This window comes from Salvelinus fontinalis, chromosome 8 (genome assembly GCF_029448725.1).
Source record: "Salvelinus fontinalis isolate EN_2023a chromosome 8, ASM2944872v1, whole genome shotgun sequence".
NCBI classification, from domain to species: domain Eukaryota; kingdom Metazoa; phylum Chordata; class Actinopteri; order Salmoniformes; family Salmonidae; genus Salvelinus; species Salvelinus fontinalis.
The window spans coordinates 48735961-48751606 of record NC_074672.1 but is presented as its reverse complement, the minus strand read 5'-3'; the positions used below and the strand labels follow the sequence as shown (position 1 = coordinate 48751606).

General features: G+C 41.4%; 1 protein-coding gene and 1 long non-coding RNA gene across 4 annotated transcripts in view; both read left to right on the top strand.

The window, feature by feature from the left end:
• LOC129861363 (nociceptin receptor-like) overlaps positions 1 to 12060 on the top strand; it is a 66680-nt gene extending 54620 nt beyond the window's left edge. Inside the window, exon 4 of the mRNA XM_055932743.1 lies at positions 9465 to 12060. Coding sequence (XP_055788718.1) covers positions 9465 to 9991 — 527 coding nt within the window. The 3' untranslated portion in view covers positions 9992 to 12060. The remainder of the gene's footprint in view (positions 1 to 9464) is intronic.
• LOC129861367 (uncharacterized) lies at positions 104 to 2320 on the top strand. Of its 3 annotated transcripts, none has more exons than XR_008760570.1 (4): positions 104 to 282; positions 392 to 543; positions 626 to 757; positions 1021 to 2320. It is a non-coding gene; the product is annotated as an uncharacterized LOC129861367 (long non-coding RNA). The 3 variants fall into 3 exon arrangements; XR_008760569.1 differs by having other exon boundaries at positions 107 to 282; positions 1048 to 2320; XR_008760568.1 differs by having other exon boundaries at positions 176 to 282; positions 626 to 834; positions 1210 to 2320.
• Positions 12061 to 15646: the final 3586 nt, after the last annotated feature.

Below are 15646 nucleotides of genomic sequence, written 5' to 3'. Positions count from 1 at the left end.
AAAAATAGATTAATAAAATTTCACATCCCGATGTAAAGTTGACTGTAGCTACTGTATAGGAAAAGGACTTTGAGCAGGCGCTTAATGTTAAAACACATGATCAGTTCAGCAGATATATATACCCAGATATACCCAGTTAGATATATAGAGGAGCTATTTATCCAGTCAGATATAGATGAGTTATTTACCCAGTCAGATATAGAGGAGTTATTTACCCAGTCAGATATAGAGGAGGTATTTACCCAGTCAGATATAGAGGAGTTATTTACCCAGTCAGATATAGTTATTTACCCAGTCAGATATAGAGGAGTTATTTACCCAGTCAGATATAGAGGAGGTATTTACCCAGTCAGATATAGAGGAGTTATTTACCCAGTCAGATATAGAGGAGGTTATTTACCCAGTCAGATATAGTTATTTACCCAGTCAGATATAGAGTTATTTACCCAGTCAGATATAGAGTTATTTACCCAGTCAGATATAGAGGGGTTATTTACCCAGTCAGATGTAGAGGAGGTTATTTACCCAGTCAGATATAGAGGAGTTATTTACCCAGTCAGATATAGAGGAGTTATTTACCCAGTCAGATATAGAGGAGGTATTTACCCAGTCAGATATAGAGGAGGTTATTTACCCAGTCAGATATAGAGGAGTTATTTACCCAGTCAGATATAGTTATTTACCCAGTCAGATATAGAGGAGTTATTTACCCAGTCAGATATAGAGGAGGTTATTTACCCAGTCAGATATAGAGGAGGTTATTTACCCAGTCAGATATAGAGGAGTTATTTACCCAGTCAGATATAGTTATTTACCCAGTCAGATATAGAGGAGGTTATTTACCCAGTCAGATATAGAGGAGTTATTTACCCAGTCAGATATAGAGGGGTTATTTATCCAGTCAGATATAGAGGAGGTTATTTACCCAGTCAGATATAGTTATTTACCCAGTCAGATATAGAGGAGTTATTTACCCAGTCAGATATAGAGGGGTTATTTATCCAGTCAGATATAGAGGAGTTATTTACCCAGTCAGATATAGAGGAGTTATTTACCCAGTCAGATATAGAGGAGTTATTTACCCAGTCAGATATAGAGGAGTTATTTACCCAGTCAGATATAGAGGAGTTATTTATCCAGTCAGATATAGAGGAGTTATTTACCCAGTCAGATATAGAGGAGTTATTTACCCAGTCAGATATAGAGGAGTTATTTACCCAGTCAGATATAGAGGGGTTATTTACCCAGTCAGATATAGAGGAGGTTATTTACCCAGTCAGATATAGAGGAGTTATTTACCCAGTCAGATATAGAGGGGTTATTTACCCAGTCAGATATAGAGGAGTTATTTACCCAGTCAGATATAGAGGGGTTATTTACCCAGTCAGATATAGAGGGGTTATTTACCCAGTCAGATATAGTTATTTACCCAGTCAGATATAGAGGAGTTATTTACCCAGTCTGATATAGAGGAGTTATTTACCCAGTCAGATATAGAGGAGTTATTTACCCAGTCAGATATAGAGGAGTTATTTACCCAGTCAGATATAGAGGGGTTATTTACCCAGTCTGATATAGAGGAGTTATTTACCCAGTCAGATATAGAGGAGTTATTTACCCAGTCAGATATAGAGGAGTTATTTACCCAGTCAGATATAGAGGAGTTATTTACCCAGTCAGATATAGAGTTATTTACCCAGTCAGATATAGAGGAGTTATTTACCCAGTCAGATATAGAGGAGTTATTTACCCAGTCAGATATAGAGGAGTTATTTACCCAGTCAGATATAGAGGAGTTATTTACCCAGTCAGATATAGAGGAGTTATTTACCCAGTCAGATATAGAGTTATTTACCCAGTCAGATATAGAGGAGTTATTTACCGAGTCAGATATAGAGGAGTTATTTACCCAGTCAGATATAGAGGAGTTATTTACCCAGTCAGATATAGAGGAGTTATTTATCCAGTCAGATATAGAGGAGTTATTTACCCAGTCAGATATAGAGGGGTTATTTACCCAGTCAGATATAGAGGAGTTATTTACCCAGTCAGATATAGAGTTATTTACCCAGTCAGATATAGAGGGGTTATTTACCCAGTCAGATATAGAGGAGTTATTTACCCAGTCAGATATAGAGGAGTTATTTACCCAGTCAGATATAGAGGAGTTATTTACCCAGTCAGATATAGAGGAGTTATTTACCCAGTCAGATGTAGAGGAGGTTATTTACCCAGTCAGATATAGAGGGGTTATTTACCCAGTCAGATATAGAGGAGTTATTTACCCAGTCAGACATAGAGGAGTTATTTACCCAGTCAGATATAGTTATTTACCCAGTCAGATATAGAGGAGTTATTTACCCAGTCAGATATAGTTATTTACCCAGTCAGATATAGAGGAGGTATTTACCCAGTCAGATATAGAGGAGTTATTTACCCAGTCTGATATAGAGGAGGTATTTACCCAGTCTGATATAGAGGAGGTATTTACCCAGTCAGATATAGAGGGGTTATTTACCCAGTCAGATGTAGAGGAGGTTATTTACCCAGTCAGATATAGAGGAGTTATTTACCCAGTCAGATATAGAGGAGTTATTTACCCAGTCAGATATAGTTATTTACCCAGTCAGATATAGTTATTTACCCAGTCAGATATAGAGGAGGTATTTACCCAGTCAGATATAGAGGAGGTTATTTACCCAGTCAGATATAGAGGAGTTATTTACCCAGTCAGATATAGTTATTTACCCAGTCAGATATAGTTATTTACCCAGTCAGATATAGAGGAGGTATTTACCCAGTCAGATATAGAGGAGTTATTTACCCAGTCAGATGTAGAGGAGTTATTTACCCAGTCAGATATAGAGGAGTTATTTACCCAGTCAGATGTAGAGGAGTTATTTACCCAGTCAGATATAGAGAAGGTTATTTACCCAGTCAGATGCAGTGTAGTGACAGTGATGTCTCATGGTCTGACAAACACCACTCTTGCTCTGTACTCCCTGTTCACTTATGGCTGCGCGGCCAGGCACGACTCCAACACCATCATTAAGTTTGCCGATGACAAAACAGTGGTAGGCCTGATCACCGACAACGATGAGACAGCCTACAGGGAAGAGGTCAGAGACCTGACCTTGTGGTGCAAGGACAAGGAGAGATTCTCCCTCAACGTCATTAAGACAAAGGAGATGATTGTGGACTACAGGAAAAGGAGGACCGAGCACACCCCCATTCTCATCGATGGGGCTGTAGAGGAGCAGGTTGAGAGCTTCAAGTTCCTTGGCGTCCACATCAAACTAACTTGTCCAAGCACACCAAGACAGTCGTGAACAAAACCTATGGGTCCTCAGATCCTCAAAAGGTTTTACAGCTGCACCATCGAGATCATCCTGACGGGTTGCGTCACCGCCTGGTATGGCTACTGCTTGGCCTCCGACCGCAAGGCACTACAGAGGGTAGTGCAAACGGCCCAGTACATCACCAAGCTTCCTGCCATCTAGGACCGCTGTACCAGGCAGTGTCAGAAGAAGGCCCTAAAAATTGTCAAAGACATCAGCCACCCTAGTCATAGACTTTTCTCTCTGCTACCGCACAGCAAGCGGTACCGGAGCGCCAAGTCTAGGTCCAAAAGGCTTCTGAACAGCTTCTATCCCCAAGCCGTAAGACTCAAATAGAATATTGCTACCAATATTTTTTGCATTGCCCCCCCTCCCCCCCCCTTCTACGCTGCTCCTACTTTCTGTTATTATCTATGCATAGTCACTTTAATAACTCTACCTACATGTACATATTTCCACAATTACCTCGACACCGGTACCCCCTGCACACTCTGTACCCCCTGTATATAGCCCCGCATTTGTTATTTTACTGCTGCTCTTTAATTATTTGTTATTCTTATCTCTTACTTTCTTAACATTGCATAGTTGGTTAAGGGCTTGTAAGTAAGCATTTCACTGAAGCAAGTAAGGAGGTTTGTTAGGGACAAACAAACAGGTGTACTGCAGGGCTGGATGATGAACAGTAAGCGGAGTCTGAGGTGTGGCCATTGAGGGAGATGTACTGGGTCTGATTAGTGAAAGTACTGTTTGTTTATTATGTGATCATCAGAGACAGTTGTCAGGAAGGACACGTGAATATATCAGAGGATTGGCCCCAAATGGCAGCCATTTGGTTAACAATAGGTTAACCATAATCCTCCTGGGTAAAATCCAGGTTCAGGTTCAGATGAGCTCTCAGCCTTACAGAGTTGGAGCACAGGTTAAAGGTAATAAACCGTAGATTACCTGTTCAGTTTGGAAAGCAGGCTAGATAGTGTTTTTTGAAAAGGAGGGAGGAAGAGGGTCATAATCACACCAGAGAGAAAGAAAGAGGCTTCTTCTAAACATCAGTGAGGTGAAGTGTTTCTTTTTTTTAAATAGCAACTCAGAAATTGTCTTTTGAAGTTCAGGATTGCTCCTTTCAGCTGCCAGGGTTTGTTAAAAAACAAATTCCACTGAATTGAATTTAGCGTTGCATTAAAGAGCTACAGGACTGTCGGAGTTTTCCAGCTACTCGGTTTTTAGAGAGTTTTGAAAGGCAGGCTGTGGAAATGTCCGAGCAAATGTCAGAGATTAAGTGATTATACCTCGAGGGAGGGGAAAAAAACAGAATGACTCCATGTGCTTATTTTGAATTTGTGTGATAGAATTTATTTCTATGTTGAATCCACAATAGAATATATTGTTTAAGTGTCATTCCATGTTTCTACGGGACCTGAGTTTTCAAAAGAGATTGGATTCTTAGGGGTGATTGGACTATTCTGTCCTCTCATTCCTTCTACTATAATAATAAACCCTCTGTCCTATAGACATGTTGGTTGTTGAGCGACAAAACCAAAGTGTGCACAACTATGGGGCAAAACTGACGGGGATGGCTTCGATTGTTGACGACATTTTAAATATATTCCGCCTCCGAATATCTATTGAAAACATAAATACATTTGCACAATGAGCACTTGTTGTCTCTCAAATGCATTGTTACAGTTGTTGTTTAACTATCTAGCAATTTGGATTCATATTAGCATAGATGTGAGAATCAAAACAAGACATGGTATCAAGAACAAGATGCAACCCGCTGAAATGAGACCGCCTACGACACGGCAGCTTCTTGTCCTTGTTGCTAGCTACAGAGCCTTCACAAAGTATTCCTACCCCTTTGACTTTTAATTGTTTTATTTCACCTTTATTTAACCAGGTCGGCCAGTTGAGAACAAGTAGTCATTTACAACTGCGACCTGGTCAAGATAAAGCAAAGCAGTGCGACAAAAAACAACAACACCGAATTACACATAAACAAACATACAGTCAATAACACAATAGAAAAATCTGTATGCAGTGTGTGCAAATGAAGTAAGGAGGTAAGGCAATACATAGGCAATAGTAGTAAAATAATTACAATTTAGCCATTTACACTGGAGTGATTGATGTGCAGATGAGGATGTGCAATTAGAAATTCTGGTGTGCAAAAGAGCAGAAAAACCAAAACAAATATGGGGATGAGGTAGGTAGGTAGGTAGGTAGTTGGTTGGATGGGCTATTTACATTTACATTTACATTTAAGTAATTTAGCAGACGCTCTTTTCCAGAGCGACTTACAAATTGGTGCATACACCTTATGATATCCAGTGGAACAACCACTTTACAATAGTGCATCTAAATCATTTACAGATGGGCTGTGTACAACTGCAGCGATTGGTAAGCTGCTCTGACAGCTGATGCTTAAAGTTAGAGAGGGAGATATGAGTCTCCAACTTCAGTGATTTTTGCAATTCGTTCCAGTCATTGGCAGCAGAGAACTTGAAGGAAAAGCGGCCAAAGTAGGTGTTGGCTTTGGGGATGACCAGTGAGATATACCTGCTGGGGCGCGTGCTACGGGCGGGTGTTGCTATGGTGACCAGTGAGGTGAGATAAGGCGGAGCTTTACCTAGCAAAGACTTACAGATGACCTGGAGCCAGTGGGTTTGGCGACGAGTATGTAGCAAGGACCAGCCAACGAGAGCATACAGGTCGCAGTGGTGGGTAGTATATGGGGCTTTGGTGACAAAACGGATGGCACTGTGATAGACTGCATCCAATTTGCTGAGTAGAGTGTTGGAGGCTATTTTGTAAATGACATCGCCGAAGTCGAGGATCAGTAGGATGGTCAGTTTTACGAGGGTATGTTTGTCAGCAAGAGTAAAGGAGGCTTTGTTGCGAAATAGGAAGCCAATTCTAGATTTCATTTTGGATTGGAGATGCTTAATATGAGTCTGGAAGGAGAGTTTACAGTCTAGCCAGACACCTAGGTATTTGTAGTTGTCCATATATTCTAAGTCAGAACCGTCCAGAGTAGTGATGCTGGTCGGGCGGGCGGGTGGGGTCAGTGATTGGTTGAAGAGCATGCTTTTAGTTTTACTAGCGTTTAAGAGCAGTTGGAGGCCACGGAAGGAGTGTTGTATGACGTTGAAGCACGTTTGGAGGTTTGTTAACACAGTGTCCAAAGAAGGGCCAGAAGTATATAGAATGGTGTCGTCTGCGTAGAGGTGGATCAAGGTGGATAAAATGATTATTCCACATGTTGTTGTGTTACAGCCTGAATTTAAAATTAGATGACATATCTTTTTTCCTTCCCCATCTAAACACAATACCCCGTAATTACAAAGTGAACATGTTAAAAAAAGAATTTTGGAAATATTTTGAAAATTAAATACAGAAATATGTAATTTACACAAGTATTCACACCACTGAGTCAATACTTGTTAGATTCACCTTTGGCAAAGATTACAGATGTGAGTCTTTCTGGGTAAGTCTCTAAGAGCCCTTCAAACCTGTATTGTACAATATTTGCACATTATTCTTTTTAAAAATTCTTCAAGCTCTGTGAAGTTGGTTGTTGATCATTTCTAGACAACCATTTTCAGGTCTTGCCATAGATTTTCAAGCCGATGTCAGTCAAAACTGCATGTAGGCCACTCAGGAACATGCAATGTCTTCTTGGTAAGCAACTCGAGCGTATATTTGGCCTTGTGTTTAAGGTGAATGTCCTGCTGAAAGGTGAATTTGTCTCCCCATTGTCTGTTGGAAAAAAGACTGAACCAGGTTTTGCTCTATGATTTTGCCTGTGCTTAGCTCTATTTAGTTTATTTTTATCCTAAAACACTCCCTAGTCCTTGCCGATGACAAACATACCCATAACATGACGCAGCCATCACCATGCCTAAAAATATGAAGAGTGGTACTTAGTGATGTGTGGTGGATTTTCCCCAAACCTTACGCTTTGTATTGCAGTTTTACTTTAGTGCCTTATTGCAAACAGGATACATGTTTTGGAATATTTTTTTATTCTTTACAGGCTTCCTTCTTTTCACTCTGTATTGTGGAGTAACAACAATGTTGTTGATCCATCCTTAGTTTTCTCCTATTACAGCCAATAAACTCAGTAACTCTTTTAAAGTCCCTATTGGCATCATGGTGAAATTCCTGAGCAGTTTCTTTCCTCTCCGGCAACTGAGTTAGGACATGTTAAGCACATTTTTAATCCTGAACTTATTTAGGCCATAACAAGGGTTTGAAAACTTATAGGCTTAAGACATATCAGCTTTTCATTTTTTATTAATTTGTAAAATGTTCTAAAACATACATCCACTTTTACATTATTTGGTGTTGTGTGTAGATCAGTGTCACAAAATCTCAATTTAATCAATTTTAAATTCAAGCTGTAACACAATTGTATATTTTTTTTACTTTTAATGTAATTTATCCTTTATTTAACTAGGCAAAATGTGGAAAAAGTCAGGGGGGTGAATCATTTCTGAAGGCAATGTATCTGGCCATCCAGAAATGTGGTGTGCTAGCCTTATGTCCTACCCCTAGTCCTAACCCTCATGTCCTACCCCTAGTCCTAACCCTCATGTCCTAATCATAGTCCTAACCCTCATGTCCTAACCCTAGTCCTAGTCCTCATGTCCTAACCCTAGTCCTAATCCTCATGTCCTAACCCTTGTCCTAACCCTCATGTCCTAACCCTAGTCCTAAGCCTCATGTCCTAACTCTAGTCCTAACCCTAGTCCTAACCATCCTGTCCTAAACCACATGTCCTAGCCCTCATGTCTTAACCCTCATGTCCTAACCCTCATTTCCTACCCCTAGTCCTAACCCTCATGTCCTAACCCTAGTCCTAATCCTCATGTCCTAACTCTAGTCCTAACCCTAGTCCTAACCATCATGCCCTAACCCTCATGTCCTAGCCCTCATGTCTTAACCCTCATGTCTTAACCCTCATGTCCTAACCCTCATGTCCTAATCCTCATGTCCTAACCCTAGTCCAAACCCTCATGTCCTAATCATAGTCCTAACCCTCATGTCCTAACCCTAGTCCTAAGCCTCATGTCCTAACCCTAGTCCTAACCCTAGTCCTAACCATCATGTCCTAACCCTCATGTCCTAACCCTAGTCCTAACCCTCATGTCCTAACCCTAGTCCTAACCCTGGTCCTAACCATCATGTCCTAACCCTAGTCCTAATCCTAGTCCTAACCCTCATGTCCTAACCCTCATGTCCTAACCCTAGTCTTAACCCTCATGTCCTAACCCTCATGTCCTAACCCTAGTCCTAATCATAGTCCTAACCCTCATGTCCTAACCCTAGTCCTAATCCTCATGTCCTAACCCTAGTCCTAAACCTCATGTCCTAACCCTGGTCCTAACCCTAGTCCTAACCATCATGCCCTAACCCTCATGTCCAAGCCCTCATAGTCCTAACCCTCATGTCCTAATCCTCATGTCCTAACCCTAGTCCAAACCCTCATGTCCTAATCATAGTCCTAACCCTCATGTCCTAACCCTAGTCCTAAGGCTCATGTCCTAACCCTAGTCCTAACCATCATGTCCTAACCCTCATGTCCTAGCCCTCATGTCTTAACCCTCATGTCCTAACCCTCATGTCCTAACCCTAGTCCAAACCCTAGTCCTAACCCTATGTCCTAACCCTAGTCCTAACCCTAGTCCTAACCCTATGTCCTAACCCTAGTCCTCACCCTAGTCCTAACCCTCATGTCCTAACCCTAGTCCTAACCCTAGTCCTAACCCTCATGTCCTAAACCTAGTCCTAATCCTAGTCCTAACCCTCATGACCTACCCCTAGTCCTAACCGTCATGTCCTAACCCTAGTCCTAACCCTAGTCCTAACCCTCATGTCCTAACCCTAGTCCTAATCCTAGTCCTAACCCTCATGTCCTAACCCTAGTCCTAACCCTCATATCCTAACCCTAGTCCCAACCCTCATGTCCTAACCCTCATGTCCTAACTCTTGCATTAACCCTCTGCCCTGTCTCCCTCTCAAGTTTAGAGTGTATTGTAGTCTTCCCGGACCCTCGTAGCTACTGGGACTCTATGTCCAACCTTAACCCCTATGTCATGTTTCTAACCCTTTCTCCTGTCTCTCTCCTAGGTATAGAGTGTAACATAGTCCTCCCAGACCCCCGTAGCTACTGGGACCCGGTGTTCGGCACCTGCGTCTTCCTCTTTTCCTTCCTCATCCCGGTTACCATCATCAGTGTCTGCTACAGCCTGATGGTCAATCGCCTTCGCAGCGTCCGCATCCTGTCCGGCTCCAAGGAGAAGGACCGTAACCTGCGCCGCATCACCCGCATGGTCCTGGTCGTAGTGGCAGCCTTCGTGGTCTGCTGGACCCCCATCCAGATCATGGCTCTGGCCCAGTTGCTGGGCTTCAACCTGGGTAGCCTCCTCACCATGGTCCTGATGCACTTCTGTATCGCGCTGGGCTACGTCAACAGCAGTCTTAACCCAGTCCTCTATGCCTTCCTGGACGAGAACTTCAAGAGGTGCTTCAGGGAGTTCTGCCACCCGGGTCCGTTCCGCCTGGACAGCCGGCAGCAGTCTGGTCGGATGAGGAGCATCGCCCGTGAAGTTGCCTACAACTGCAAAACGGCGGACGGGAATACAAACCCCGCATGACTAGGCGTGGAGCTGCCCCTGGTCTGCCAGGAGCCCCAGAACAACCACCACCAAGGGACAGGGAACTCCAACACGGAGCTCACGCAGATCACTACCCTCTAGCAGCACGTCGGCCCCCTGGGCTGGGGCCGAATGGGGACGGGCCAGGGTAGGGGCAGAGCCTGGGGGCCAGAGGTAGCCCGGGGCAGGGGCAATGTGCGAATGGCCTGGTTGGTGCCGGACCCGGATCTGTGCCGTAGCGGCTTGGAGGCCGAACAGCAGGGTCATATATTCTAACAGACTTTCTACTCGGGACTAAGGGGCTCTATTTCTCTGTGTCTTTGGTAAACATGGTTGTCATTTTGTCATATTTTAGTGGATTGATCATTTTCAGGGCCGATTAAGCTTAGAGTTTAGGTCTGTGACTTTAGGTCTGTGTGCTTCAAGGACGATTTCCAGGAAAAGTCGACAGTTTTTTTTTTGCCGTGCTTCTCTCCACTCTGAGTCTGGTCCATTGTTGGTTGGTTAGTTGATTAATAATGTTGTTGTCATTTTTTCCTTGTGTTGTACGGATGCTTTTTTTGTCTGATTCTATGCTGTAAGTAAATACTGTAAATTAAGGTTTCTTTGTGTATTTCTGTTTTATTTTGTCGGTGAGCAACAACTTATCTAACTCCATGGCCTTAGATACCAAGCAAAGTCTGTTATAAATGCTATCCACCATCCTGGATAAAGCGTGTTAGTCATTGATGGTGCTTTACTTGTTTGTTTTCTATCACCTTACAGGTGTAGGAACGGGCAACACGTCACAACAGAGACTTGCTTGTTTGAAGCCTTTATTCATTGTTACCGATGAAATAATCATTGAGATGATGACGCGGCCTGAGGTTCCACATATACATATTTTTGCTTGTTGTCCTGTAAAAAAAAGAAGAAGAAGCAACAATATTTTGTATTACAATGTGTTTTTGGAGCAGCACAGTCTTAAAGTAAGATTTACTTCAAAAGGGAAAAACAAAGTGCAGCAAAATTAAAATATATAATTATATATAATGTGGTGTGCATAGAAATATAATTAATTATATTCATTCTATTTTTATGGTGGTGTTACTCTGTATATATAGACATGCTATATAAAAGTATGTAAAAGTATATACGTATTGTTACAGTCATCTATCTAAGACACTTCAAGACTTCTGTCTTTATATATGAATCATGTTATTGGTGTATATTTGCCTCTTGAGTCTGTATGCGTTAACTCTTTTGTGTACAGAGGTGCAGATAGAATCTTTCCTAGGGTTGCCAAATTCTGGTAACTTTCCCAAAAAGCATTGGTTTGGGGATTCAAGATGTCCAGCTTATTCTCTCCTGATTCCTGGACTTCTTTCAACAAGGATTTTCTCGAACAACGGGGAATTATGGGAAAGTTATCAGAGTATTTCCATTAGTTTACATTTCCAGACCACTTGAATGTCAACAGAAAATTCTCAAAAAAAGCCAAATCTAGCAAAAAAATGTTGTTGTAATTAATATTAAAAGAGAAAAACAGTGTTTGCGTAAATGGTTGTTGCTGTAATGAAGATTGTAACAGTATGTTTACTCATGAACTGCATTTTACGTAGCTATTTATTATTATTAATGAATGGTTAATTTGCTGATGCTAAAGACATTTTATATGCTAGCCAGCTTGTTGTTGATGCTAAAGACAGTTGATATGCTAGCCAGCTTGTTGTTGATGCTAAAGACAGTTGATATGCTAGCCAGCTTGTTGTTGATGCTAAAGACAGTTCATATGCTAGCCAGCTTGTTGTTGATGCTAAAGACAGTTGAAATGCTAGCCAGCTTGTTGTTGATGCTAAAGACAGTTGATATGCTAGCCAGCTTGTTGTTGATGCTAAAGACAGTTCATATGCTAGCCAGCTTGTTGTTGATGCTAAAGACAGTTGATATGCTAGCCAGCTTGTTGTTGATGCTAAAGACAGTTGAAATGCTAGCTAGCTTGTTGTTGATGCTAAAGAACATTTGCTGAAGCTTGAATTTGAAAATTGTATATTTTTATCTGCATATTAATAAAATGGTGTTGATGGGAAGTTTCCTTCGTTTTTGTTTTATTCTCTTCAGTATTAGCAGAACCTGTATTAGCAACCCACTGAAAACGATAGTTCAACCCACTGAAAACGATAGTTCATCTCAAACAAAGTTTTACCTTTCTATTTTAATTTACCTCGTGCTCCTGAGAGCATAGTTAGCTGGGTCCATCCGTTTCCATTATTATTGCTACAAACACCCGAAAAATGCTAGTCAGGAGATGGTGTGCATTGCTGAATAACCCGCTAATGGACATTCAGACCTGTCTGGATTAGGGTTGCAACATTCCGGGTATATCTTGGTTGTCCAAAAATCCTGGTTGGAAGATTCTCGGAAGCAAAAAGGATACGCAGAAATCCTCTAACCAGGATATTTTTTTCGGGTGGGGGGAGTTACCAGAATTTTGCCACCCTAGTCTGGATGAGCCGCAAACACTTAAGATAAGATGGGAACAAGGTGCAACTTTAATTATTCCCATTTCATCCATTGCATCCACATGAATGTATTTTATTGTATTTTATTAGGGATCCCCATTAGCTGCAATCAAGTCAGCAACTTCTCTTCCTGGTGTCCAAACACATTAATTACATATAATTCAAAACAGTACATCATACAGCATTAACATGACTATGTATGCACAACACTACATGTCCACTACATCAACACATAACATGACTACACCACTACATGTACAACACATAACATGACTACACCACTACATGTACAACACATAACATGACTACACCACTACATGTACAACATCAACACATAACATGACTACACCACTACATGTACAACACATAACATGACTACACCACTACATGTACAACACATAACATGACTACACCACTACATGTACAACACATAACATGACTACACCACTACATCAACACATAACATGACTACACCACTACATGTACAACACATAACATGACTACACCACTACATGTACAACACATAACATGACTACACCACTACATGTACAACACATAACATGACTACACCACTACATGTACAACGTCAACACATAACATTAGTACAGTGTACCTGTGTGTGTGTGTGTGTGTGTGTGTGTGTGTGTGTGTGTGTGTGTGTGTGTGTGTGTGTGTGTGTGTGTGTGTGTGTGTGTGTGTGTGTGTGTGTGTGTGTGTGTGTGTGTGTGTGTGTGTGTGTGTGTGTGTGTGTGTGTGTGTGTGTGTGAGGAGTACGTGTGCTACCATGTGCATATTTGTTTGTGTATGTTTGCCTTTGTGTCTCTTCACAGTCCCAACTGTTCCATAAGGGGTATTTTTATCTGTTTTTTAAATCTGATTCTACTGCTGCATCAGTTACCTGATGTGGAATAGAGTTCCATGTAGTCATGGCTCTATGTAGTACTGTGGAATAGAGTTCCATGTAGTCATGGCTCTATGTAGTACTGTGGAATAGAGTTCCATGTAGTCATGGCTCTATGTAGTACTGTGTGCCTCCCATAGTCTGTTCTGGACTTGGGGACTGTGAAGAGACCCCTGGTGGCATGTCTTGTGGGATATTCATGTAGAAGTGTTGAGAAACATATTATATTACTATTATTAACAATAATAAGGGGTTCCAAAATGACCCTATCTATTATTTACCATAACTTTCTAGCCTAATCTGAAACACAACCTTAACAAACTCCAAATGCAGTTTGTAGAGTTACACGCTTGATGTAGTCATTGAATGATAGGATTATAGGACCAAATACTACACTTCTGACTACTTTAATACACTGTACGTGCGTGTGTCCAAATAACACCTTCAAATGAGGGGACGAATAAAGGAAAATTTGTCGAAAGCAATTCCTTTGTGTGTTTACAATCCCGATTCTCCTAGCTCTTGTCAATGTATAAATTACAATGCATGGAGAAAGCTGTTAGTGCTATCAAAAAAAGATGAAGTAGATTGTTTTTTTTCCACTTGTAACCGGCTGGTTCACCCGACCCTATTCACGGTTACCTTGTTCGTAAAGGCGGTGGAGTTACATTTACATTACATTTAAGTCATTTAGCAGATGCTCTTATCTAGAGCGACTTACAAATTGGATATATATATATATTTAACTCGGCAAGTCTGTTAAGAACAAATTCTTATTTTCAATGACAGCCTAGGAACAGTGCCTTGTTCAGGGGCAGAATGACAGGTTTTTACCTTGTCAGCTCAGGGATTCGAACTTGCAACCTTTCGGTTACTAGTCCAATGCTCTAACCACTAGGCTACCTGCCGCCCCTACGAGGGAAATGTGGTGTGCTAACCCTAGTCCTAACCCTAGTCCTAACCCTATGTCCTAACCCTAGTCCTAACCCTCATGTCCTAACCCTAGTCCTAATCCTAGTCCTAACCCTAGTCCTAACCCTCATGTCCTAACCCTAGTCCTAACCCTCATGTCCTAACCCTAGTCCTAACCCTAGTCCTAACCCTAGTCCTAACCCTCATGTCCTAACCCTAGTCCTAACCCTAGTCCTAACCCTATATCCCAACCCTAGTCCTAACCCTAGTCCTAACCATCGACCTTATTCACGGTTACCTTGTTCGTAAAGGCGGTGGAGTTACGAGCGAATGAAGTCAAGGTCAGAATATGGCATATCTGTAGATACACTTCTGCCACACCTTAATTTATTCAATCTCAAGCCAAAGTGAATAGGGGGTGAAAAGCATGGTATTCTCATACTTATGTTCAACGTCAAAATATGTATAGAGAGAGAAAAGCGGCTGGGTAAAAAAAAAAAAAGGGAATCACGTACCATTTTAAGCGTGCTTGAACTAGGGTTGTAGTCGGCCCCAAACTGAAGCTTAGAACTTGACAAATCATGTCTGAGTTTTAATTTTTAAAAATCTGGTTCTTTTACATCATATCAAATTAAAATCCTTTCATTTTTCAGCTTTTAAATCCAAAATATCTTAAATCAACATTCTGTTTTGAAATTGAGTTTTTGTGATGTGTAGATCGTTTGATTATTTTCTCTGAAATAATCACTCTTCTATCCGTTGTAACATGCTGTCAAATTACAGATAACATATTCTGAGGATGTGAGCAAAAAAAGTAAAGGTATTTTTGAATACTGTTTCTTCTTGAGAAATAACAAGGCCACAGACCGACATAAAGGGCTGAACACAGCAGGATGACCTCAGGGCCTTAGGGGACCCTAAGTCCTACCGTATTGCATTGCCTGCCCAAATAAAATATTAAAATATTGATTATTTATTTGACTGACCGACAGAAGGACGCATCAATCTCAGATAAAGCATCCTAGCGAGCAAAACAGCGCCCCTCTGTCTCTGTATACGTAGACCATGTATCTACTGCTGTCTGGACAAGAGGAATATGGCATGTCATACTTTTTATGGCCAGACAGCATCAGATACACGGGCTACATATAGTAAGACAGAGGGGTGATGTTTTGCTCGCTAGTTTCAGCAGAGGAAGAGGCAAAGCGAGATGGCTCACTCTCGCCAAAATCTGTCCCGAAAAAGCCCAATGCGTTACTATTGACATAATGTGCAGACCTAAGCTTGTCGCCTGCCTTACTGCCGTTTGGGACAACGACTCGCATTGTTAGGACGGAGACA